General features: G+C 37.9%; 2 protein-coding genes across 10 annotated transcripts in view; one reads left to right on the top strand and one right to left on the bottom strand.

Annotated features, from left to right (window-relative positions):
* Positions 1-7,496: 7,496 nt before the first annotated feature.
* On the bottom strand, positions 7,497-24,678 carry med17 (mediator complex subunit 17). Of its 3 annotated transcripts, XM_027025934.2 has the most exons (14): positions 24,569-24,678; positions 24,188-24,216; positions 18,695-18,949; positions 17,578-17,741; positions 14,312-14,531; positions 13,951-14,087; positions 13,772-13,853; positions 11,851-12,003; positions 11,472-11,602; positions 10,979-11,163; positions 10,736-10,873; positions 10,245-10,362; positions 9,929-10,088; positions 7,497-8,680 (listed from the first exon to the last, which is right to left on the bottom strand). In XM_027025934.2, the coding sequence occupies exons 3-14, from the start codon at positions 18,927-18,929 to the stop codon at positions 8,472-8,474; spliced, it is 1,932 nt and encodes a 643-aa protein (XP_026881735.1). In that variant the 5' UTR covers positions 18,930-18,949; positions 24,188-24,216; positions 24,569-24,678; the 3' UTR covers positions 7,497-8,471. The 3 variants fall into 3 exon arrangements, with proteins under 3 accessions (XP_026881735.1, XP_026881733.1, XP_026881734.1); XM_027025932.2 differs by lacking the exon at positions 24,188-24,216; XM_027025933.2 differs by lacking the exons at positions 24,188-24,216; positions 24,569-24,678 and adding an exon at positions 24,030-24,137.
* Positions 24,679-25,756: 1,078 nt separating this feature from the next.
* The window catches only part of cep295 (centrosomal protein 295), a 50,386-nt gene continuing 49,585 nt past the window's right edge, over positions 25,757-26,557 (top strand). For all 7 annotated transcript variants that reach the window (XM_027025940.2, XM_035528736.1, XM_027025939.2 and 4 more), the window contains exons 1-2: positions 25,757-25,956; positions 26,270-26,470. In XM_027025940.2, coding sequence (XP_026881741.2) covers positions 25,849-25,956; positions 26,270-26,470 — 309 coding nt within the window. In that variant the 5' untranslated portion in view covers positions 25,757-25,848. The remainder of the gene's footprint in view (positions 25,957-26,269; positions 26,471-26,557) is intronic.

Raw genomic sequence — 26,557 nt, 5'->3', positions numbered from 1 at the left:
TGTTAACCCTGTGCCTCTGGTTATTTTGCCTTTTGCGTTTGTATTTCCCTTGTTTATAAACCGGCCCCTGCACATGCATTCTGCCTCTCTCCTGTTCCTATGGGAATCGTAACACTGGCACACTAAAGAGCAATGGTTAATTTGTGAGATCCCTGTCACTGTGCATCCCTCATCCCATTCTATAAAATCTATTAACCTCTGTTCTTTCTTTTTCTCTTCTTCCATTTATCTGGTGTTTCTGTGGACTTATGTCCTCTCTCCTACTGATTTGCTCACTTGGTAAAGCAGGGAGGGAAAAGTGTTAGCAATACTAATGTCATTGGCTTGATTCACATGAAGTACTTACATAGCAATAAATATGTAATTTGCTCTAGATAAGAGTATCTGCCAAATGCATTTTTTTTTTTTAAATTTACATCCATCACTCTTGATTTATTATGGCTTCAATGCCCAAGATCAAGAAATTGCTATCAACCTGCCACCATACTTCCTAGTAATATTATTTGGTTTACCAATGTTGATACCCAAATGCAGTTCCACATAGCTATATCATTTTTCTCAGAAGTAACTATATATATATATATTTATGTATATATATTTATGTGTATATATATTTATGTATATATATATATATATATATATATATATATATATATATATATATATATATATATATATATATATATATAATAGTATTTAAATATTCTCAGAATACTAAAATATCTACTACTGAAAACTACTTTTTCATTTTGCAGGAACTAATTTCCACCAAATACCAAACTTACATTCAGTGACACCCCACTTATACTGGTCTAAATTGCACAGTGTCAGCATCAAAATCATCTTGAGGCAAAGGCTCTATTAAAATCTTGTTACTTAATATCAGCAGTGTTACTGTTGATGTGTCATAATAATTGCCATCGTTCTCTAGCATCCCCCAAATGGCTATCAGCCTGGGCTTTTAATGAACTATATTTTCAAGGATTTACTGAAAGTGAAAAAACAACCAAACAAAAAATACCTACAATCAGTGAGCATGTGGACGAGAACAGGTCAGAATGGTCAAAGGATAATGGCAAAAATTGTGAAAGCAAGCTGATAGGCTACACCCAGCCAAATTACATCCAAATTTATACCATATCCAGATTCAACACTGTTGTGCAAAATGGCATCATAGAGCAAACAACTTAATAAATCCTGTCTCGAATAAGTTACAGCAGTCAGGTGCCTATGCGTTCATGATGTTTGACCACCAGTATTGGCTGTCCACTTGTATATACAGTCTTTGGATGTAAAAACATGCTCCATTCCAAGCTATGTTAAGGCTCAGCACCAGCATGATCAATTCTTATTGGACAAGCTGTTTGATGTCATATAACTGCTTAAAAACATTGCTCAGGAGCAATATTCTACTGCAGTACTACCAGAGGAGAATTGCCACTCTGTAATGTGTTCTGGGTTTGTCAGACACTATAGAGACACCTGTGAGATTCCAAAATGATTGGGAGTGAATGGAGTTGAACAGCTAAAAACAAAAAAAATTAAATAGTTTATCAACACTTGACCACAATCTTCCTTTAATCTTGGAAAGTAGAAGTATGTATTGCACTAAAAATATCAAAGAAAATGTACCTGTATATTTCAGCATATGGGTTTTGAGTGCTACTGCTACTGAGTGCTATTTGGCTGGTGAGCTGATGCTGGAGTATCTGAAGTGCTAGAGTCCTATTGTCCAAAATCCTACTGGGTTATTCCATTATTCTATAATGTATTTTACAGGAATGGACAATACCAATTTTATTTAAGATTTGGGATTATTGATATATTTAAATTCGTAAATTTTAAATTTGAAAGATGAACATCTTTGATATTTGTCATTGCAGATAAGTGAAGACACAATATATAAACAGCTACAGAACAAAAGTTACAGATAATGCAAATAAGATAAAATGTAGGCTAAAAAAAAATAGTATCTTACAGTGAAGGCTATAGCATGATCGACCATGGCATGAGGGATGAGGGAGCGTGTGTAGGGAGGTCTTTTTGGGACAGGACAGAGCTGGATTATACGGTTATACGAACACAAGAGAGTAGGCATAGTACAATTATACATGTTAAGATGCTCCTTATATGTGCCAAGGCATTACATAAGGATTACATAAAGGGTCTAGCTAACCTTCCCCCTCCCGTTTAACCATACTTGACATAACAATAGAAAAACCACTTTGAAGGCCATCACATCACAGGATTTTCATAATGAAAGATGTTCATAATGAAACTTCAACACCTCCAGAAGGATCAGCAGTGAGAACAGGCATCCTAGATCCATCCACTCCAAGCCCACTTTGTTATACATTACATAATTATTAGGCCGTACATTACAAACTCCACAAAGTATAGTAACGCTGTTACTACTGTAAATCAAATGAATGTAGTGCATTTCTGTACAGTGGTAGGTAATACATCCCAATTCTGTGAAATGCACATTGCCCACTCAAAAAGGTAGAGTGTATTAGGCTATGTTTAATTATTATTAATTTCCATTAAGATTTTTTTAAATGTCTGTAAATGTTATAAATAATGCGCTTATGCATTTAGTCTGTGCATTGTTTTGTCCAGGCTGCATCAGGCTTTATTATACTAAAGGTGATTCCTTTCTTCTTAATATTTTTTACATTCTTCATATAGCCTTATTCCTGTAATAAGAGTAATTCCTGTTTGGGTGGAGAAACAAACACTACTTGTTCTTTAGCACTTATTACCGCTCAAACATCTCTCGACCCTATAGAAGATAAAAAAATATTAGATTTCTTTTAATACAATTGCACATCTAACTAGGAATAAGACTGACACCAATACTCAGATTACAACATCACATAGTAGTAATAGGTTCATGAATGAGAATGAGAAAATTAAGCACATTAGAGATAACATTAGGAGCATTAACGTGACATCAGGCAGCTACATAGAGATCAGAACAACCAAGCCAAAAATGACTCTATAATCCTTTACACTCCAACAGCCAGAATTTGCATCTCTGATCTTGTGCTCAAAATCCTCCACTTGCTTACTAGATTCACTGCCCACACACTTTCTTAATGAAATCCTACCTGAAGTAATTGAACCTTTACTAAATTTAATAAACTCCTCCTTGGACCTTGGCTATGTTCCTAAATCATTCAAATTAGCAGTAACCAGATCACTTATAAAAAAATCTAAGCTCAACTCATGTCAGCTAGTTTGACAAGCTGATCTCAAACCTTCCATTTATTTCCAAGATCCTAGAAAAAGCTGTAGCTAAGCAGCTAAGCTCATATCTGAATCGAAACTAAATATATGAAGTCTTTCAGTCAGGGTTTAAGCCTAATCAAAGTACACAAACAGCACTAATTCAAGTAATTAATGACCTGTTGATTTTACTAGATAGACTCAAAAATGTTGTTGGGATTAGGGAATAGCTGGTCTTACCTAGCTGGGTCGGTACCCAGTTTGTTAACATACATGGAGACTTCTCAGCATACAACAAGGTTGTATGGTGTCCCACAAGGATCTGTTCTAGGACCTTTTCTTTTTTCTTTATATATGCTACCTCTAGGTGACATTATACATAAACACTGTACTAGTTTCCAATGCTATGCTGACACTCAGCTATATGTCAAAGGACATGTTTCAGCTTAGTGTTATTGACGAATGCATAAAGGACATCAGACTTAATAGTGACAAGACAGAGCTGCTTCTATTAGACCCAGAGACAGCTAGGTCCTCACTGTCTAATTACTCAGTTAACCTCAGTGGTATCACAATTACACCTTCCCTAACAGTTAAAATTCTTAGAGTTACTATGGATCCCAGTCTCTCATTCAAAACTCATGTAAATAATATTTCTAGGATCTTCTTTTGAACAATTCAAAGATTAGGAACATGCCCTCCTCACATGATGCAGAAAAACAAGTGCCATGCATTTATCACTTCAAGATTTGGCTACTGTAATGCCTTACTATCAGCCTTTTCCCTGTAAAGCTCCCATGGAATAACCTTCCTGTAAATGTTCGAGATTCTGTACAGTCAGGAATGATAAACTACTTCCCATCTTAGGTAAAGGTGTAGATCTGGGGGTCCATGGGCAATGAGAGTTATGGTAAACTGGGATGTTATGATGCTGTCACTTCACCTCTCTTTTGTCACTCAAGTTTGTTGACTGAGTGTAGTAGAGTGCTGATGTTTCAGGGTGTCCTCATGCCTGGCTGTTTCCTACCATAGCTAGATCTGCCGGAGTCCAACATTGCATATTATAGTTCCCTAATTTACACACCCTCATACCTGGACATGCCTAATCTAGTTTCACTTTCTGCCGAGGTACACCTACCCCTAATGTTGTGATGTTACTGTGTCTCATCCTGTTTCAGCTGCCATGGCTACTCCTAATACCCCCTGATGTCCCCTGCTGTAGCCTTAATGGACGTTCTCTTGCAGAATGTCATGATGTTACTGAGCTTCTACCCATCTCAGCTGCCATGGAAACTCCCACCTCCCCCTGATGTTTCTAACCTTTAGCCCACCACACCTCCACCCTAGCCAAATACTTCTCCATTGCCCTTAATGGACATTCTCTTGTGGCCCACATGAACACCTCAGGACAAAACTAGGACCTCCAGAAAGTTGGACTAGACATTAATTGCTTATTTCTTCATTTTAAATTTTTTTTCTCTTTAAATTGTTATTGTTGGGTGACCATTGTCGGCCAGAGGATGATGGGCCCACCTTTGAGTCTTGGTTCCTCTCAAGGTTTTTTCCTCATGCTCTAGGTTTTTTTTTCCTTGATACTGTCGACCTTGGCTTGCTCACTGGGGGCTCGGACTTGGACATCTGTAAAACTGCTTTTGACAACATCTGTTGTAAAGAGCACTATATAAATAAATTTTTCTTTTGATCTTTATCAATTATGGATGATCTAGGATAATCTCTACATGTTAAATGCATCACTACAATGATTGACACTTTATTGAGACTTCATGTGGGATTTCTAACAAATATAATGAAATGTAAATACCTTAATGTTAGTTCAATATGCCTGTGACCATTATTGGATGCTGCATGAATGTGTATTTGTGTGTGTATGTGTTTTGCTAATTATCTTTCAAGGTAACTCCAATTACCTTTCCAGGTAACATCAGGTAGCTATGATAGCTAACATTAGTAATGATTGTTGATTGATTTAGCATTTGCAAATTGTCCCATTTTTTCCAAAAACGCTTGTTTACACTTCATACAATTACTGACACTTTTTAGTAAAATATTATTTATTTCTACCACTACAGTTTCAATGCAAACTGATTTACTGACATTAACATTACCTTTTCTAGATGTTAACTACTCAGCAGTGGTGTGTGACACAATATTAATTGTCTTATCAACAACAGATGACGAATCCTAACATTGCTCAGAGATAGAGGGTGGAATATTTTTTTTCCTTCGGTATATTGGGGGTTGACATTTTGATCATATCTGAATATTGGGAGGGACATGTCCTTCCCAATATATATATATATATATATATATATATATATATATATATATATATATATATATATATATATAGTGACTACAGCCTTGGGTTAAAGATTATGGCTATATGGTAATTATAGATATAGCTAATAGCTAAAAGCTAGTTGTCTCTCTTGTTCAATACTCATGTAAATATTTCTAAGACACCCTTTTTCCACCTTAGGAACATTGCAAAGATTTGGAAGATACTATCTTTACAAGCTAGTCCATGCATGTATCACTTTAGTGGTACAACCAGATGTCTTACTATCTGGTTGTACCACTAAGTACTTATAAACAAGCTTCAGTTAGTTCAAAATGCAGCAGTCAAGTCAAATTTATTTATATAGCGCTTTTTCACAAAGCAGCTTTACAAATGTATGGGTCCAGATCCCTGAAATGCAAGCAAAATGCAACAGACTCCAACATGTGTAAAACTGTTTTGTGACAACAGCTGTTGTAAATAGAGCTATATAAATAAAATTTACTTTGCCCCACAGTACATAAGTGAACTCTTGGTGCACTATGATCCTACACGTCTGCTTAGACCATAAGGTGCAGCTCTTTATTTGTACCTAGAATAAGGAAATCTACCACAGGGGGCAGAGCCTTTCCCTATAAAGCTATGGACACTATAGAATAACCTTCCTGCTAATGTTCAAGATTCAGACAGTCTCAATATTTAGGCTGGATACCTATTTGTAAGTCATGCATTTTAATGATTACCTCTCATCTTAGGTAAAGGTATAGACTTAGGGGTTCATCTTGAGAGTTATGCTAAACTGGAATGTTGCTGTCACTTCACCTCTTTTCTGTCACTCAAGTTTGTTGACTGAGAATGGCAGAGTGCTGATATTCCAGAGAGCTCTTATGTCAGTGTTTCCTTCTGGCTCTGTCCTTTTAGCTGTGTTGCCATGGTTAGATGTACCAGAATCCATCCTTGTATACTATAGATCACTAATTTACATGGTTGTATTTGGAAATGCCTAATAATCTATCACCTCTTTCCAGTGAGATACAGCCACTCATGGTGTCATGTTGTTGCTGAGCCTCTACCCATCTCAGCTGCTGTGGCTCCTTCCACCACCCCAGCAACCTACTTCTCCATTACCAGTGGCAGGCATTCTTGTGCTGGATGGGTTTTGGACACACCTACTCATCAAACCCAGACTAGGATTTTAGAAACACAGAATAGACTTCCATTGCTTATTTGTTCTCATTACTTATTTTCGTTCCTTATTATTTATATTGTTACTGTTATGTCTAGTGTCAGCAAGAGGGGGATGGACACCCCCTTTGAATCTTGGTTCCTCTCAAGGTTTTTTCCTCATGCCCTTAGGGACTTTTTCCTTGCCACTGTCACCTTTGGCTTGTTTACTCTGACTTTGACTTGTACATCTGTATAGCTGTTCTGTGAAGATTGTTGTTAAAACAGGTGCTATATAAATAAATTTGACTTGACTAGTATTTACAGGGATTACGTATTAGAATCTTTGTATAAGGAGCTTTTCTATATCCTTTTAGAAAAACACATGACTTACCCATATATGTGTGACCTGCATTGGAAAGCAGAAATAACACTTAAAAATTGTCTCTTGCAGGCAGTCGCTATATCCTCTTGTAGCCAACTTGTGGGGAGGAGGGTGGAGTATACACTCTGAAGGCTGAGCAGCATAATATCTGGGAAGGAGAGCCAGAACCACCTAGCTTGTGAACAATAACATGAGAGTGGACCTCCCTTTGGATAGTTTTTTAAGTTGAAGTGGTCCTCACATTATAAATGTGCCTGAAGGGCAGAAGATTAAACAATTTATTCACAACAGTTCAATATGTCTATACCTGTGGTATGATGTGGTAGAGCATCTTTAAAATAGTACACCTTTTTAATGTTAAAACATAAAGAATGCTTAGTCTATAAAGATTTCCAAATGAATAAGTAATGAGGCAATGCATGAATTAATTCATGTAGGTTTATGTGTTTTCTCCAATGACGATGATCAAGAACATTTGGATTTTTCATGGGGAGAGATAAAACATGTCACAAATATGTGAGCTACAGCCAGAGGAAGTCCAATTAAACCATACATGGGACCAACTCCTGAGGTTTCTAGAATCTTCTGTTTCCTTCCCATTGAAAGAGAGGTTAACAATACATCAGTTATGATATATAAGAAAGTCCATTATTAGTTAGATTTTTAGACAAGTAACTTTTGGTTTGCATTCTCCAACCAGGTATTGCTGTTATTAAATCAACTTCAAATTCTTTATATCTCAAAAGTTCTTCTTCCTCTCAAAAATTAGGCATTATTCTGCCTTACCTTTCATTGTCTTAATATATTTAGTTTTATGATATACTGAGCATATATTTATCTGCTTGTACCCTGCATGCATAACTTTGTGCAAAGTTTGTATAGAGTCTCGTGTCTATTCTTTTTATTTAAATCACAATCATGGTCTTCAGCATTATGCCACTCAACCTACTTGTTCACAACTGATTTTAAATGAATATATACTTATATCAATATACATTAATATATTAATATATGAATTGAATGTAACTATTATTCAGACCATGACAGTGATTCTTAGTATAGACAATCAATATTTCATATTTATTAATTTCCATACAAAAAAATATTTAATATTGATGTTCACTATACTGGGTGAAATACATAACTATTTGCCATATTACAAGAGAATAAGAAAATGCTCCAATGGCCTGCAAATGGAAAAGTTGTTTTTCACTGCATCACTGTTTATTGATGGGCTTAATCAGCAGCCCTCTCATCTTCAGAACAAAAACAATGTGATGCAGTTACAATAATACACTCAAAAATAGAGAATTTATGGTGAAGGGCGAAATGAGAAGAAAACCGATGTACAGACATTGTAGATAATGTATAAAACATGGTTTAGACAAATGTGGTCTAAGGACAGGGAGTCAGTGCAGCCATTAGAAGCTCCATTTTGTAGACAAAGTTCTTGCCTTCCATCCTGCTCCAGTGCACTTCTTTATATGGCCCTCGCAAATGGCTCCATTTCCCATCCTGCAAGACGTCACTTTTTGGTAGGTCTTTAGCCTGGCCACGTGGAAACTGAACCAGAACCTTACACCCACTCTCAGGCCCATTCCGCACTACGCACGCGCACGCACACGCACGCACGCACACGCACGCGCACGCACGCACGCGCACACACACACACACACACACACACACACACACACACACACACACACACACACACACACACACACACACACACAGAGAGAGGCACTTTTATATACAGTTAATCTTTAAACAGCCTGCCATATTTTTATCATACCTTGTAGGTTGTAAAAGTTAGAAACACCTAGCCTGCACCTGTACTCACTAGGGGTGTAACAATGTACTTTGCTCACAATTCGATGCACAATACGATATCTTCGACAAAACTTATATTTGAATTTTTTCATGTATAAACAATGCAAAAAAAATGCACAATGCTCATTTTTTCTTGTATAAAGAATATTTACTTCCCTGCAATTAAATGAAATTAGTAACAAGTTTACAACTGTTAAAAAATAATCATAATTAAAAAAAGTTGTAAACAAAAAGTAACTACCATAATAAATAACCAAGTAAAAGCATTCCTTTTTATTTCTGAAGCATAAACAATGAACAATACTGTGTAACTTTTGTATCAAATTTTAAACAAGAATATTTAGTCTCCTGCAATTAAAAAAGAAACATAGAACAGTGGTTTATAACATGCTATTGTACCAAAACGTGACACTGTAACAGCTTTGCCAAAGGTCGAGTGTGACTTCTGGTGTTTAAACAATACAACTGCATTAGATAGCATAATACACAGGACGATGCATCACAATGAATTGTGTTACATTGCTTCGTTACACCGCTAATATTCATTGTCCATTTTAAAATATACCCGTCTTATAGGTGCATTATATACCAATATTTAATTACAGACTATTGTGAATGCAGCCATCCTCCAGCCCTTTTACCATAGGTTGCTGTCTGACTAGAGGATTGGTATGAGTGTGACAAGAAACAGCAGCATTTCTAGAGTTCTTTCACCCGTCACTGCAGATGGAGAACTCAGCATATACATAGACAAACAGCATATACACTCAAGTCCGTTTTAGAAATACCTATACTCACTATTATGTAATCTTATTAGTCACCTGTGTGATGGCATGTACGATCTCTTAGCCATCCCATATCTTGGTCATCATTGTTTCGTTTTTTTTTTTCCCCCACTACCTGACCATGGCCACTACCAAGACTGAACATTTTATTAGTGATATTGCATGGTAGTAGGTGTTGCATTAATATGAGATGTGTGCACATGAGGAATATGTGTGTGTTAGACTGTGTGTAATTACCTGAGATGGCATACTCTCCATTGGGTGATGCTACAGTAATGGCAGAAGCATTGCCAATGCTCTCAATGGCTCCAAGTCCCACATGGTTGCTGAAGCTTAGTACATGCCATCCCATTACCTTTGCTAACTGCTGTATTGCATGTACCTGGTGCTGAGACATCTGACCAACACACATAGGCAAGACACAGTGAGATTTTGAAGAATTAAGTTCTGCTTTAAGAGAAGCAATAATCCAGCCAATTTGGTTTACATTAGATTGAATCTCATACATGCGTAAACCTACAAACAATACCCTTGTGTTTAAGTGGGTGTTTACCTGTGACAGTAAGAAGTCTTGCAGCTCTTGCTCTTGATGGGAGAGAGAGATAACTCGTCCATCTCTGTGCACCACTCTGATCTGCTCCACTCCAATATTTAGTTGCAACTGGATAGACCTGAGATAATGAGAGAGGTTGGACATTTTTTTTGTCAGACTGAGTTTTTTTCCATTTATGCTCATGTCAATAGAACTGTAATAAATAACATGCATACACACATGATCTATTTTATTAAAAGCACTGAGCTTTTATTATAGGTTATGTCCTTAAAGCTAAGTCCTGAAAGTTCTTAAAGGTTTTAAAATATCAAGTTCAAATGAGGCTCAGGCCTTAAAGTCATAACCAAAACATTTTCTTCTTTCTTTTGGTGGCCACTTTTATTAGAAACTACCTGTTTCTAAATAAGCTGCTTCTAATAAAGTGGAATGTATATGTACTATAACACACTAGAAGCTTACTGTGTCTGGGTGTCTCTAGTATTTGCTCTTACTTGCAAATCTGCTCATAGCCTTGTGAAGTGATCAGGACTTTGACGCTGGACTCATACACATCATTAATATTGGACCAGTGAGCTTGAATCTGAGGATCCTCTATACGGCTTGCCAAGCTGTCAATCGTCCGTGCCGTCCTGAGAGAGACAGAAGTTCTCTGTGTTTACACACTCCTAAGAAAGGCATGGTGCCCATCCTGAATAAATTATTTGTGTGTCTGTGTGTGTACATATACACATTACCTACTCCTGAGGAAGATGTGTTTGGCTTGTTTGATGATTTTCTCCAGTAGGCCCTCACTGTGCTGTAGACAGTTAATTTCAGGTTTATCGTAGGCCATTGGCCCAGCCAGTCGCAACCGCTTTGGTCCAAACGGAGCACTTGCAGGGTGAGGCATCACAGACGAGCTCAAGTTCTGCTTATGGAACTACACACATGGGGTATACAACCAAGGGAGGCCATTATGATTTAGAAAATAAATGCTACTTTTTCTTACTGCCTTCAAGGACATACATTTCAAAAATAGCTTTATTCTAATGAATGTGTGAGATTAAGGATGCAGACAGAAATAAAAAGAAGACAAAGTCAGACTATGCGTGCACACACAGACTTGTCAAATAACTTAGTGCAGGTTGTGCTGTTGCATGTATAGGGGAATACTTTTTATTCATTCAGTTCTTTTATTAAAACAGCTGGGTTTTTTTTGTTTTTTTAAACTCATATAGATATGTATACCTCTCTAATAAGCTGGTGCAGGTTGTGCTCCAGCACATACAGATGGTCATCTGGTTTGCTTTTGTCAGGTGAAGCTCTGTGGTTCTTCTTCTCTATATTGGAGTGGCACAGAGAGATGGAGAGCTGCAGCCCTGCAATTATAAACATCCTATTAGGCTGGAGAGGTGAAGCACAGTCCTGAAATTTTTAACTCCACATACCATGTCACAGTCACACACATACACCAAGGACAGCAAACACCAAACTCACACACTCATACAAAACTCCCTCTTATATACACATATACCCATACCACTACCCAAAATACAATACTGATCTGTTTTGAGAGAGCCAGTGTGTGTGTGTGTGTGTGTGTGTGTGTGTGTGTGTGTGCACTCACCAGGGAAAGGCTGGGAGATGATTTGGTTCTTGACGACAATGTGCGGAATGTGAGATTTTATCTGCACTGCCTCCCGAGAAAGCTGAGCAAAGATCTCTTTACAAAGGAGAACATTCTGGGCAGCTTCTAGCTTTAGATGCCATGCCTGGGAACCTGAGAGAGATGTTCCACTTTTAGGTTACCGATCTGCTGCCTTCTTTTGCACATTAGCTTTTTTTTCTGTTATATGCACGATACTGCCAAAAGTACTCGCTTGTCTGCCTTCGCAGGCATATGAAATTGAGTGGCATCCCAATCTTAAACCCTAGAGTTTAATATGATGTCAGCCCACCCTTTGCAGCTATAACAGCTTCAATTCTTCTGCGAAGGCTTTCCACAAGCATTAGGAGTGTGTTTATGGGAATTTTTGACCATTCTTCGAGAAGTGCATGTGAGGACAGACACTGATGTTGGACGAGAAGTCCTGGCTTGCAGTCTGCTCCAATTATTAATCCCAAAGGTGTTCGATCAGGTTGAGGTCAGGACTTTGTGCAGGCCAGAAACACTCATCCATGTCCTTATGGACTTTGCTTTGTACACAGTCACATTCGAACAGGAAGGGGCCACCCCCAAACTGTTCCCACAAAGTTGGGGGCATGAAATTGTCCAAAATATCTTGGTATGCTGAAGCATTAACAGTTCCTTTCACTAAGGGGCTGAGCCTAACTCCTGAAAAACAACCCCACACCATAATCCCCCATCCACCAAACTCAATGCAGTCAGACAAGTATCGTTCTCATAGAATATATATATTTATCTTGCATATATGTATATTTTTCTCTATGCACCCCTGTTTTCTTTTCCTCAGTTTGGACAGAGCACTCTCCACCATTTCACTGCGAATTATACTGTGTATGACCATGTATGTGACGAATAAACCAAACTTGAACTTGAACTTCTCCTGGCAACTGTCAAACCCAGACTCGTCCATTGGATTGCCAGGCAGAGAAGTGTGATTCGTCACTCCAGAGAACTCGTCTCCACTGCTCTAGAGTCCAGTGGTAGCGTGCTTTACACCACTGCATCTGACGCATTGCATTGCCGATGTAAGGCTTGGATGCAGCTGCTTGGCCATGGAAACCCATTCCATGAAGCTCTCTACATACTGTTCTTGAGCTAATCTGAAGGCCACATGAAGTTTGAAGGTCTGCAGCAATTGACGCTGCAGAAAGTTGGCGACCCCTGTGCACTATGTGCCTCAGCGTCCGCTGAATCTGCTGTCATTTCACGTGGCCTACCACTTCGCGGCCGAGTTGCTGTCATTCCCAATCCCTTCCACTTTGTTATAATACTACTGGCAGTTCACTGGAATATATAGTGTCGAGGAAATTTCATGACTGGACTTGTTGCACAGGTGGCATCCTATCACGGTACCACGCTGGAATTCACTGAGCTCCTAAGATCGACACATTCTTTCAAAAATGTTTGTAGAAGCAGTCTGCATGTCTAGGTGCTTGGTTTTAATCACTTGTGGCCATGGAAGTGATTGGAACACCTGGATTCAATTATTTGGATGGGTGATTGAATACTTTTGGCAATATAGAACATATGCAAGATCAGATACAGATCTAACGGTAGTCATTTCTATAAAAGTGAAAAGGTGAGGTTTGTAACTTATTTGACTAAGACTAAAAGACCTAGGGAACATATATTTTAAAAGGTTGTATAATACTAGAGTGTATTATACAAAACAAAAAAAAAAAAACACAAAACAAAAAAAATTATACTGCTCAAATACCTTACACACAGCTAGCTCCTTGTATGGTGAAAAAATGCATAAACATTTACTGTGTATTTAGAAGAGTAAGACAAAATCAAACTTGAAAGTAAACACCAATTTAGATGTTTTTAAGGTGAATTTATCAGCAGTTTTACTCAGTACCTGGCTTGGCCTTGGGTTGCCTCCGGAAAAGGCTGACTGTTCCTAGGTCTCCTATATCTGGGGATTGTTTCTGAATAGAGACCTGAAGACAGAACATGCTTTCCTATTTCACCCTACCAACAACATGCATTTGGCTTTGCACTGTGTCATTGTACCATATCCAACAGTGTGACTTTCACCTTAATGTATGCTGAGCCCTCCAGGTCACTGGGGATCTGGACATTGAGAGGACAGTAGTCATCTGGAATTTTCTTATCCAAATCGATATCAGTGTTTTTAATAACCTCAAAGGTGCCATGGTGGTTAAAAAGAGACCCTACAGTGATGTAAGGACATTAACAGAGCATTACTACAGATCAGTAGACCCTAACACATTTGAGACATAGCCATAAACATAGTGTTAGCACATAATTCCCATAATGTATCACACATCTTACCACCCCAGTACAAAGATTAGCTGGGTAGCATCAGCACAAAACACACAATCACAGGGCCCTGTACACATACAAACATGCATACATTCGCCCCAACTAGACTCACCAGCACTGCGGTAGCTTAGGTCTCCAAGTATTTTGTCTCCAACTTTGCGCAGTTTCCACTGTGAGCGCAGTTGCAGCAGTTCAGTGTTAAAGTCACGCTGCCGCCGCTGCTCCTGACTCTCTGCTACAGACTTACTCAGCTTTTCTGCCCCCTTTAGGAGCAACTGAGCTGCATTGGCAAGAGATTTCTTCTTACTGATTAGCTGGAAGACCTGAGGGGTCTAGATAGACATGAACAAACATGAATGGAGGGGCTTATCCATCCATGATGCCTCCACTGCTTCTATGTTATCCATGTGATCTGTTTGAAGAACAATAATCAGTGTTCTTGGAGGCTAATGCCTGTAACAGAAGTTTCTTGTCTCATTCTAGGCAGTGAATTTTACACTTTTGTGGGCCCCTTTCTCTTTTCTTCCAGCTTGTGGACAACTTTTGGAAGTTGGATCTTGGGTGCTCCATGCATTATGAGTAGTTTTCTGGGCTTGACATCAGCAGCTCCCAATTCTGCTCTTGGCCAGCTTATTGTGACTGCTGAGTTTCTGATGGCTGACAGGGTATGTGTGTTCATGGTGCTGATCTTTTTATTCCGATTCAACTGGTTCTTGTGGACCTGCCTTGTCCTGTGGAGAAACTTCAATGTTGCAATCCTTCAATAATGCCAAGCACCACTGCTACATAGTACCCCTTGGTTTCAAAGTTACAGATGGTGCAAAAATGACCTCCTCTAGACTTTTAAGATCACAAAATGTCAAGGTCACTTTCATGAACTCTAATATGCCACTAATAAAGCCATGTAACTGTTAGGCTATTATTATTGTTATATTATTACTGTTAGGCTATTATCACAAATATTTTTCAATTTACCTTCACTGCCCTGCACTCAACTGGGTGATACATTTCTGTACACTCTCACATATGGCCTATTCTATACAATCTATAATAGTACTTAATAAATAAATATATGATCCTCTTCATGTAAAAACATCTGTCATCATCCAACTTGTTTATGTAAGATTGGAATGTCATGCTTGCATTAATGCATCATGAAACTGATGTATTAATGAAAGCCCATCAGCTCCTTCCTATCAAATACTATCTTTATGTTTTTGAGTGCATTACTGACCAGAAATGGTACCTGGAAGTGCTTCTGCCACAACAGAGGGTCTTAAAACCCCAGAATAAATGATAGAGGTCAAGGATCTCGCAGAAAGGGCACTGGGATTGCCAAACCAGAAAGAAGGGAAGGTGCTGTACTCATGATTTTCTCCCCTCTACAGAGAGACCAGGAAAAAGATACACCTCTAAAGGTGAAACCGCAAGTGATAACTGCAGCCCCTATGATAAAACCCTGCCCACCAGACAAGAGGTCTGATCTTGGCTGACAGTTTTTGTGCAATGGGGGCTAAAAGTCACAGCATGTGTGTTTGGCAACGCTATGAAACTGACCTTAGCTAACAGCAGCACCTTAAAAGAGACTCAAATCCTTGTACCACACATTCATTCTAGCTTGCCATAAATTATATTTTGATTTAAAAATAAAAATGAAATAGTTGTCTCTGCTAGTTGCCTCAGTGCGCACTCACTATTCTCCATTTCATAATTCAAATGCCACGCAAGCTATGAAACCGAAACAACTTTAATTTATGACATTTCAGCAACTACTTAAGCAAAGACTGGCAATATCAGCTGTCCAATGAGATAGAGCCTTCACCAAGCTGTCTAATGCATAGGCCCTTGAAATAACTGATAGCTGGAGTATCATTGAGGAGCTAATATTTGTGTTGCACTCATTAAAATGTGCTACCATAGTAATCTACAGAGAATCTAGAGTATCAATTTTAGTAGTACACCCAGTCACAGCAACTTTTCTCTCAAAACATCTTAAAGAAACCACTTGGAGAGTCATCCACTTTAAGTGCACCGCTTCCCTGGAGAGGAAGCTAGCACCTGGCAATGTTAACAGTGCTCAGAATGTTCCATGCATTGTATTGTTCCACAGGTGACAGACTTCTTGAACAATAAGAAAGTGCCTGCTTTTCTGGGGTTAATAGACCATTATAAAATATTTGTTCCTCATCTCCCCTTGATAGTCTCACAGAACTTACAAAAAAAGACAAAGTAGATTACACAAGGAAGTACCAGTTAAAAATGTTACTTAACTGCTAAACTACTTCAACATCCTGACTTTTGCTGGCTTATAGACAAACTCATTAAATACTTGCCTCAGAGCAGTTCAGGGCAAAAATGTCAAGGGAGAAGAGCATTGGGTTCCTTCATCTATTGTAAGCTGACCCTCACCAAACAACCTATGCTGCTGTGAAGTGAGAAGTGCTGGCCAACAAATGGGCCATCTGAACTGAGAGGAATTTCTTGAAAGGAAATCTGTGCCCTGCAGAGGTTTTTGAGAGGTTATTTTTGCAGTGCCTATAACTGTAACCAAGCAGTAGCCAACCACTTAAAAACCATTTTAAATTACTCTGAAAAATATTTTTGAGGATTAGTGCTAGAAGATTCCTTTATTTTATGTGTACTGTAACAATGATAAACTCTTATTGATAACTTACCAGTATCTGATTAGTTAAAGAAATGAATGAGAAAAGGGCTACATATAATCTGTTGGCCAGATTTCAGATTTTGGTAGTAATGGTCAGCGCAAGTACCCACCCACCTGGGCCATTCTGTTAAATCTCTGGGCTTGAGACAAATCAATTTCAGCAGGCTTGCATTTTCCAAAATCCAGCTTTCATTTGTTGCCCCTCTTTTTGTGTGCACCCTAATTGATACATGAGATTTCTTCTGCATTCTTGGCTATACTTTCCTGGCTATATTACCTTAGGAAATATTTTCTATATTTCCAATTTTATTGGGGCTAAACCACATTCACTACATAGGTCAACAGGTAGATTTTAACGAACTGAGACTGTGATAAAATCTGGAAGATGTGTTCAATAAATTAAAACAAAGATAGACCTTTTCAAATTTCCCTGTGTCTTTGGATACAACTGCATGAAGTTGCTGTTTGTAGCACCTATGATACCGCAATTAATGTGGAGAATTTGTTTTACACACATAGTGCTCCAAGTTTGCTGTGGCCCTCATGCCCGAACATGGGCCTTCCAATCCATCAGAAACTTCAGAAATTGTGCTTTTATTGATTGCTATGTAGTAAACGCCAACAGTTTAAATCTTTAAATTAGATCAATGGCTGTTGCTGAGACTTTAATAATAAGAAATCTGTAATTACTCTTACTGTAAGAAGGCTGTTACCTTTGCAGCAGTGGGATCTTGGGAAACAGGGTCAAGAGCCATGTACTTCTTCTCCTTGATGATGCTGAGCACATCATGCAGTACACACATTTCAGTCAGGGCACTACGTAGGTGATTCCTCACAGAGTCCCATGGCCACAAACATGGCTGGAATTTCACAAGGCCTGAGAGAAGTTACATATGTAACATATGATAATGAGCGCGCGCATATACATATATATATATATATGCATACATATATACATATACATATATATACACACACACACACACACACACACATATATATATATATATATACACATACATATACATATATATACATATATACATATATATACATATATATATATATACATATATATATACATATATATACATATATACACATATATATACATATATACACATATATATACATATATATACATATATACACATATATATACATATATATATACACATATATATACACATATATATACATATATATATACATACATACATACATACACACACACACATATATATATATACACATACATACATACACACATACACACAAAAGTAAATGGAAAACAGCCCCAGGGAAAACGCTTCTAAATTTACTGCTTAAAACTAAAAACCTAAAAAGTTACTTCTGGATAAAAGAGAAGTCACTCCAAACAGCTTTCAGCAGAGGATAAATTAAATGTATCCTACCCAAGAAGACTTTTAAAACTTTTAGAGTAACTGCACTACAAAATAAAAGCAATTTGCTTCAAATGATATTATTATAATTGGTGATTGTTATTGTTATTAGTGCAGAATACATAAAGAAATGGAGCTCATAAGTGATTTTTGTTTATCCAAGGATAAAATGAAATAAAAAAATATTTTGGTTTGTTTAATTTCAATACAAAAACAGGTAAGAAGCCTATTATAAATTATTGTGTATCCTGGCTAATAGTAGCTTTTGCTATATGTTCAAGCTTATGTCTAACCTTGGTCACCATCGAATTTGATTTGCTTTTCACATTAGTTACTGTGCATTAATTCTCTGCATTTCTCCATATTCTGCAGGAGTAAGAATGAACCATTAGGAAAGGTTTATGGACAGAGGACAAGTCCCTCTCACCCTCATCCTCTTCTGGTTCCTGCTTGTTCCAGTCTGTATCTCTGCTTTCCCCATTTGGTTCTTCCTCTTCTGAGTCAGAACCCTGGCCAAAGTCAATCCGCTGTGCAAGCTTTGCAAGATTTTGTGACATGGACAGTGGTGGCACATATGTCTCCACTCCATCCAGTGAAACCTCCTGTACCTGTCGCTCACAGGACGACTCAATACTCACACGCACTGCAGGGCCCCCAGACATCCTGGTCTCTCACCCAGCTTCTGCAGAAAATAATTAAACCACAAACATGACTAAATTCTCATTCCAAACACTACTGCATCTCATAAACAGTCTTGATATCAGCAAGCCCATTCCACAAGGACATTTTCTGGGGAGGCGTGAACGAATGCTAATTGAGAATTTTTTATAACCTAACCAAGTAGACGGTAACAATGTATTTGCTATATAAAAATGATCCAAACCAACAGCTTCAAAAAGAAGGCCAAATAGTTAGCCAACACAGCCAAGTCATTTACCACCAAATTCTCCAAGTTCACTTATAGGGAACTACAAACGGAACAAAGAGTAGCAACGAAGAACCAACAAACCTTCATGAACCTTCATGTAAGTAAGATTTGCTTATAAACATCCGCAGCTAAGGATGGAAACACTTCGAATATGTATTTGCATCTAAAAACTAAGCAACCTCTAATTGCTTCACAAATGCCGTCGACCTCAAAAAGCCACATAGTCACTGCTGGCAAAGCTACAGCGGCACAGTCACAAAAAACTAACAAGCGCTTTCGCCAAATCCAAAATATATAAGGGGCAGTGTGTGATGGAAGACGTATAGTAGCGGTTACAAAATATCTCACTAAATAAATGGGTCATACGGTAGAAAAACCTTCATTTAAAGCTAGGATCCAAACACTTGATTGCCAGTACGAGCTACCTGGAAGGAAATACTTTTCTAAAATAGTGATTCCTAACACTTGTATAACAAAGTTCAACAAGATGTACAACACGCACTGCTGTCGACTGCAGACAGCTATTCATTCAGACATGTGGCCATCCGTGAACATGACACCATAAATGTCACTGATCGTCAACTTCATCACACCAGACTGGAAATTACAGTCTAAATGTCTCGAAACAACATTTTTCCTGCAAAAACTCACATAGCTGCCAACATTACTGGCAGGCTAGTTGATGCACTCTGAGAATGGTAACTGATTGAGAATAAGCTCTCAGCTATAACTACAGATAATGGAGCTAATCAAGCTTCTATCAAGCTTCTGCACTTGCCATGGTTAAACTGTTTCGGTCATAGTCTCAATTTGGCAGTGTAGAGCAGACTGCATGAGCGAAGGCAAAAAACAGATCATACTCTTGAAGTTTGCTGTGCCATGACTGCAGCCTTCTACCAAAGCTGGTATTGGAAAAGAGAACTGAGAAGACTTGAGACTTCCTCAATGCAGTCAGCTCACATTTACTATCTGTTTATTTTTTACAAGCCTATTCTATGGTTTTGTAGTAGCTTACAGTTGTACTGTATCTTAATGTTTTATGTATACTTTATATTGCCGCCATAATATTTAATAATTAGAATATTTAAAAATAATTGTTACATAATGGTATGTTTTTATTAACAACCTATATAAAGTGTGATGTTTATGTAGACTTATACACAATGAAAAAATTGTATCCCATTACACTGCTGTTTTGTTAGTGTTTTTTATTGATGTAGCTAAATAAATTAATAAATTGATTAACAGACAACATTTTATTTGAAACTATATAAACTATGTTGCTTGATATGTTTTTGACAGGACTGTGCTACACTTTGGGGCTCTAAGCAGCCAATGATGAGCCAGAAAGCACTGGATAGGATCTGCCCAACGAGAGACGAAGCAGTCTCTCCCTGACATGGCAAGACAGATGTTTTACAGGCTATTGGTACCGCACTGAAACCCGTTAGTTTGTTTACTGATATTTTGTCCAGAGAAAACTGCATGTCCAGCTCTTCTATAGTCCCCATACTTAAGCTGTGCAGTGAAGATCTTTTGGTTGCAATAGATGTCGACATCCCACCAACAAAAGCCATTAAAAATGGGATTCTGGGGAAACGAGGCAAAATATAAAATATGATGTGGAAAAATTGACCCTAAATACCATGGTGGACATGAAATTGCCGACACATCTTGTGCTGAGATGAAAGCTTGGTTAAATGAAGAGATGGTCACATGTGATCGGAACCAGCTCTGGTGGTAGTGGCTGATAGGATGGGGAGAGTGAGAAAAGGGAAATGAACAGTGTGGGCTGTCTAAAAGAGAAGCAACTATCGGCAGCATCCAGAAAAAAAACAAAAAAAAAACCCAAACAAAAACAAAACAAAAAAAAAACACATCAGCCAGCAGAACTTTGATGTATACAGAGGAGCATGTAGCATCCGAGATTTCTGCTTACTTTTGCAAGCCTGTAATCCACTGAGATGAAAACCCTCTAATTTAGTAGAATCAAAACCACTTATCAATGATGACCAAGTTAACCAGAAAGTACTGCGTGTTTGTGCCACGAGCTGAGCATCAGAGCAATTGTTCAGCACTGTAGACAATAGTTAGCCCTGTGCGTAACTTTCTTAAGTGTGACAAAGTAAACCAGTTAGCTTTTCTGGCAAAAAAGCTTGAATAGTGAATTTTCTTGCCATCGTTTCTTAACAGGCCACATACAAGCCAATTTAAATTTGTCATTAAAACACTGTTGAACTGTTTGTATTCAATGTTAAAGCCTGAAGGATTTTTTGCCTCCGTTTTAACAGTGTTCAGTGAGAGATTAAATCTACTGAAACCAATGGCTAAATAGTATAGCCTAGGTGTGTTTAAAGCTGTAAGGTTTAAATATATTTTTCAGATATTGCGCTATCGTGAAGTGCAAACTAAGTACCATTTGTAATGTTCTGATGCATCTTTAAAATAAACGTTTGTTTACAGAATGTGTATTAATCCCACCCCCCCAATAATTTATAGCACAAGATTATTTGAAAATGGCATGAAAAAAGGCAATACCTAGACGCCTATCCCTAGACTAGAATAATGCACATTTCAGTCAACAATGTTAGAAAGCCCTGTTTTACATAGAACTAAATGTTTTGTTTATACAAGAACATTACAATAGTGTAAAAATGTTGTTCATTTTAATATATTTCATAACTTGGTGTTACATCCATGAGACATAAACTGGCCCCAAGTATATACAATTAAAATGATTTTGAGCTTGGATCAACAGAAAATTACAAGGGTATGCTTTTTATGGCAGTCCACATACCAAGAAATTCATCCCCCATTTTAAAATATAATTATGTTTGTGTTACATCCATTAAACTTGCACAGGTATTGCTTTAAACTCAAACATCTTAAAGCATTTTATGGTCTTGACAACAGAAAGGAGTCATGAATTTCAAAACAGCCAACAGAAAGTAGTAGTCATGCAAAACAGCAGTAAAATTTGTCCTATTATTTTTTATTCAATAAATTAGTTACGTTTTTTCAACAAACTTTTAGTCTATCGACACACCATCCTGATTATCGGTCATCAGCAGGCCACTGGTGGGCATAATGGTGAGCCCACACTCGGTGTAGTGTGTTCTATACTGTTGGCTCTGGCAAGTCCTCATCAGAGCATTTTTTTTTTTTTTTTTTTACCAATTGTGCATGTCGAATGTCAGCCAAGAGGAAGCATTTTCTGATTAGCTGAACAGTCAATTTGACATGAAACAAGATAATATAAGGTTGCATAAGGGGTTTTTTTGTGCCACACTGTGGCTTAATCAACTGAGGCAGTGTGCTAGGTTAACAGATTTTGCTACAGAGAAAGTAGTTTTGTTGTGCTAACTACCTAGAGAACAGGTGGAACTTCTCATTACTTTGATGTTACAAAATGCAATTTTATGGAAGGAAGGAGTTCAAGAAGAAGTGGGAGTCACGTATAACTTTGTATACTCATCATCATAAGCCTGGATCTTTGGAAAGCAAGCAGTTTCCTTTTGAGTTAATTTTCTTATGCATAGGTACACAATGTACATGTTATAAAATACTGAAATACTAATAGCACTTTTAGTACTTCTATACTATCAGCACTGCACTTCATGTTGATTCCAAAAACATGTTCACTATATTCTTAAAAGTGTAACACCTTTGCAAAATGAGCATTTTAAAGTCACTACCGTGGTAGTATCAGCACTGAAAGCATGTGCTTGTTTTGCAACCTGCGTGTCTTATGACGCACAATGTTCCATTATTTCCCTGTAATCATAACTTGAACATTTAATTATACACTGTAACGCACTGATAATTGTTAACTAAAATGCGCGATCCTAGTCTCATTTTTTGATAAGTACAAAAGGAAAATGCATGGGGATTGCCTCCGCTTTCGACTGAAACATATACCACATTTAGTTCTGCTCTGCAAAACAAAGATTTCCCCCATTGTTGACTGAAACATATGAACCTAGTTTCATTCTTTTGATCCATATAGAGCTAACAAACAGGGATAACATCGACTTTGGATTGAAAGAGGTACCGGAGTTTGCTGCCGAGAAGGGGATTGTATCTCGTATGTAGCTTTTGTAAAATAACTAAGATTTTGTAAAATAGCCACCCAAATATAGCAATCCTAGCCAGCTAACGTAACAGACAATAAAGGGCAGGTTCACTGCACATTATTTATACAATAACAATAAACTTAACATTTCACTCGATATTTGGAGGAGTAACCTGCACGCATATTTATGGCTTGCAACGTTTCCCCTTTGCCTAGATAGCTAACCCATCTTATTATTGGCCAGTTGAGATTGTGGAGTAAAATGGAAGGCCACCAGCATAACAAATTATATTACGGTAAAAACTCCTTTATAGTGGTTCTTTGTCGTTACAGACTACATGAGACTATAAATTACCACAACGTTGTACTAGCTAACTTGCTATGCTATGCTAGCTAACACAACATTATTAACCAACTATCAGCTAGCCCGTTATGGCTGCTCTGTCGTCAATAGCTAGATAGCCCCACTTAATTAATCCATCGACTTGACGTTAATTAGTCGACGCTCATACAGCGCGGCACTTACTGAGGGAAAGTAGCTAGCTAGCATTACCTAGCTAATAGTTGCCTATCTGGCTGTCTCTAGCATAGAGTAAATATACAGTCTATTGTCTGTATCTAACACGCCACAATAAAGACACGGGGAACTACTGTAAACCTAGCTATCCTAGCTAGCTAACTGGAGTTTTGAAAAACAAGCTACAATTGACATTCGGAACTGTACTAATAATAGTTAAAAAGTCAAACCGCCGTGTTACTTACATATTTGAATAGGTAGCTAATCAATTATCTAGCTAACTATGTTGACCACAGTCTTAGCTTTAATCGATTAACTAGCTAGTGCAAACACTGCAAAGAATGGTACAGTCTTTTTCTACGGTGTCTACGGTGTTGGGGAAACCAATAAAAAGTGCATTTACCGCCCCCTTTGGAGTATGTCTGGTAGGATCTGGGGAGAATCATTAGCATTAGGCATTATTATTATTATTATTAGTGTTTCATAATAAAATTACAGATAAATGTACACAAGCAAACAAAATTATCTTATCACAATTAAATTAGCGGCACTAAAATAGTTATGCAAGACAACATATTTTAAGTCTACAGCAAATATACAATGAAATAACACTGAAAATCGTTAACATGTTTGCAAAGGTTTATAGCAACATCTGAACTTAATACAGGCTGCCGAATGCCTGGCTAATTTCCGCATAGTTAGCATAGATCACAACATAGTCGGTACTTAACTCAGAGCACCGAAGTATACTTAATGTCCAAAATAACAAAAAAAAAAATCTTACCTAATATGAAGAATATCAGCAGCAATATGTGTTTTTGAAGTAAAACAGTGAATATATTATCCACACTGGATGCATGTTCTTACGAGCAGCCATCAGACGTTTCTCCACTCATGGTGCTAAACTGCGCATGCGTGTGAACTAAAAGGTGTGCTGTAGTACAGTTCTCGGACCTACAAACTAAGGGAACAGACCATTTGTCTTTGGGCAATGTGTCTGAACATAAACAAAATGTTTTGTATAAATATAATAAACAAAGCTACTTTGTGGCTGGGTTACATATATGAAAACAGGAAAAAAAACAACAACTGTTTTCGAGGCTACTTTTTTTTTTTTTTTTTTTTTTTTTTACTTCCAGTGCTATATAGAATATATCTTAGTGAGGTAATTACCTTAGTCATCACTTGCATGGTTTCCAGCATCCACGCACCCCAAGACTGTAGCTATGACTGGAACTTTGGGTGGACCATATCTACCCAAGGGGATAGGGAATCACTAACTCGAGATGAAATTATTATTTTTAAGGACTAATAAAGTATAACCATAATCATATAAAAAGAAATCTATGCATTTTTGTGTAACCTTAGTGTGGTGCAGAAGGGAGTTACATCAACTAGGATGAGTAATCCTCAACGGGCCTTTCCTAGGATCGGTGGGAGGGTTTAAACAACGAAGAGGCAAATCTGGATTTAATAATTGTATTAAGACAACAATAGCAACTGTACAGCTCTTTCACTCACTGAACAGTGGGGGCACGTTACAGTTATATGAAGACAAGTCCAGCTATAGGAAAGAGGTATTTTAATTTATTTGCAAGTACACATCAGGGACATCTGTTCTCTAATTTTCACCCCTTCACTTGTCTTCTCCTTTTCAGCCCTCTATTATACTATCCTTTCCAATTCTATCTTGTCTTTACTCTCTCCTGCTCTCCAGTCATCTCTTCTCTTCTCTGTCACGCAGCTCGCCTCTTCAGGTCTCACCGGTGTGGACTCAACAAAGAACTACCCAGTCATTTTTTTTTTAATTAAGAAAACACATACATAACTGGTGTCCTTAAAGTTGTTTGTAAATCATCAAGATTCATTGGCGAGGGAGTAACGATTGAACCATTGCGCAAGCGTCTCTACACCGGAACAACTGGTCCCGTATGGAATTATGGGAACGTCTAAAAACTGTATATAGGCGGGCTGTTTAAAACATGTCCGTGTGTTAGCTAGTTTCTAGCTAGCTAACCTCTACAGTTCAACAAGCACAACATCTAAAAACATAAATATCGTAGTATGAAAGGAAAAACGAACAAAGGGAGCCGAGTGCGACTGAGCCCAAACGAAGAGGCGCAACTAATTCGAGAAGAACTGGACAGAAGAAGGAAGCTACGATTCCAGCAAGTGAGTGAGCCACCTAGCGTTAGCTTATCTTAGCTTAGCTTAGCTAACCTATCTAGTCAGAAATACATGTCTGTGAGTGCTCGATTTGTTTATGACAGAAAGAACAAGTTGGTCCATTTTTATGAAGTAGTACATGTTAAATATAGTGTCTAAAAAGTCTTTCGATTCTCCCAGTTTGTTCCCCATTCAGCTACCTAGCAACTAATATAGATAGATACTTGGCGACCTAGCAACAGGACATTCCACAGATAGTCATTTATGCTTGAGCCCGATAGTTTGCTTTGATGTCGATGACGTTGTCATTTATGAGCAGGTACGGGAACAGGAGCGGTACGTTGCGCTGCAGGTCCGGCATGAAGTGAAGGAAAGGAAGGAGAAAGAGCTTCAGAGTTTAGCTGAGACTCTTCGAGAAGAATGGAAAAAGCAGCGGAGAATAAGGATACAAAGCCTGGAGAAACTCTTCGATGAGAGCTTCCGATCTGTAGGTCAGGGCCATCGCATTGCCAAACAGAACGTGAGTATAAAGACAACGAGCGGTGTTGTGCAGGCACAACGTTTGGGCTGCTTCTTAAGTAGTTAGGATGGGTTAGCTAGCTAGCTA

This window comes from Electrophorus electricus, chromosome 7 (assembly GCF_013358815.1).
Source record: "Electrophorus electricus isolate fEleEle1 chromosome 7, fEleEle1.pri, whole genome shotgun sequence".
In the NCBI taxonomy this organism is placed as follows: Eukaryota; Metazoa; Chordata; class Actinopteri; order Gymnotiformes; family Gymnotidae; genus Electrophorus; species Electrophorus electricus.
The sequence above is the reverse complement of the archived record's forward strand: the minus strand, read 5'-3'. Positions and strand labels throughout refer to the sequence as shown.

What these genes read in the sequence shown, in the direction of transcription:
- med17 (XM_027025934.2), bottom strand. Translation starts at nt 18,929, where the DNA reads ATGTCTGGGGGCCCTGCAGTGCGTGTGAGTATTGAGTCGTCCTGTGAG. An exon ending in AAGATCCCACTGCTGCAAAG is followed by an intron (nt 14,532 to 17,577) that starts GTAACAGCCTTC and finishes ATGTCTATCTAG; the next exon opens with ACCCCTCAGGTCTTCCAGCT. An exon ending in TGCACCAGCTTATTAGAGAG is followed by an intron (nt 11,164 to 11,471) that starts GTATACATATCT and finishes CCATGTGTGTAG; the next exon opens with TTCCATAAGCAGAACTTGAG.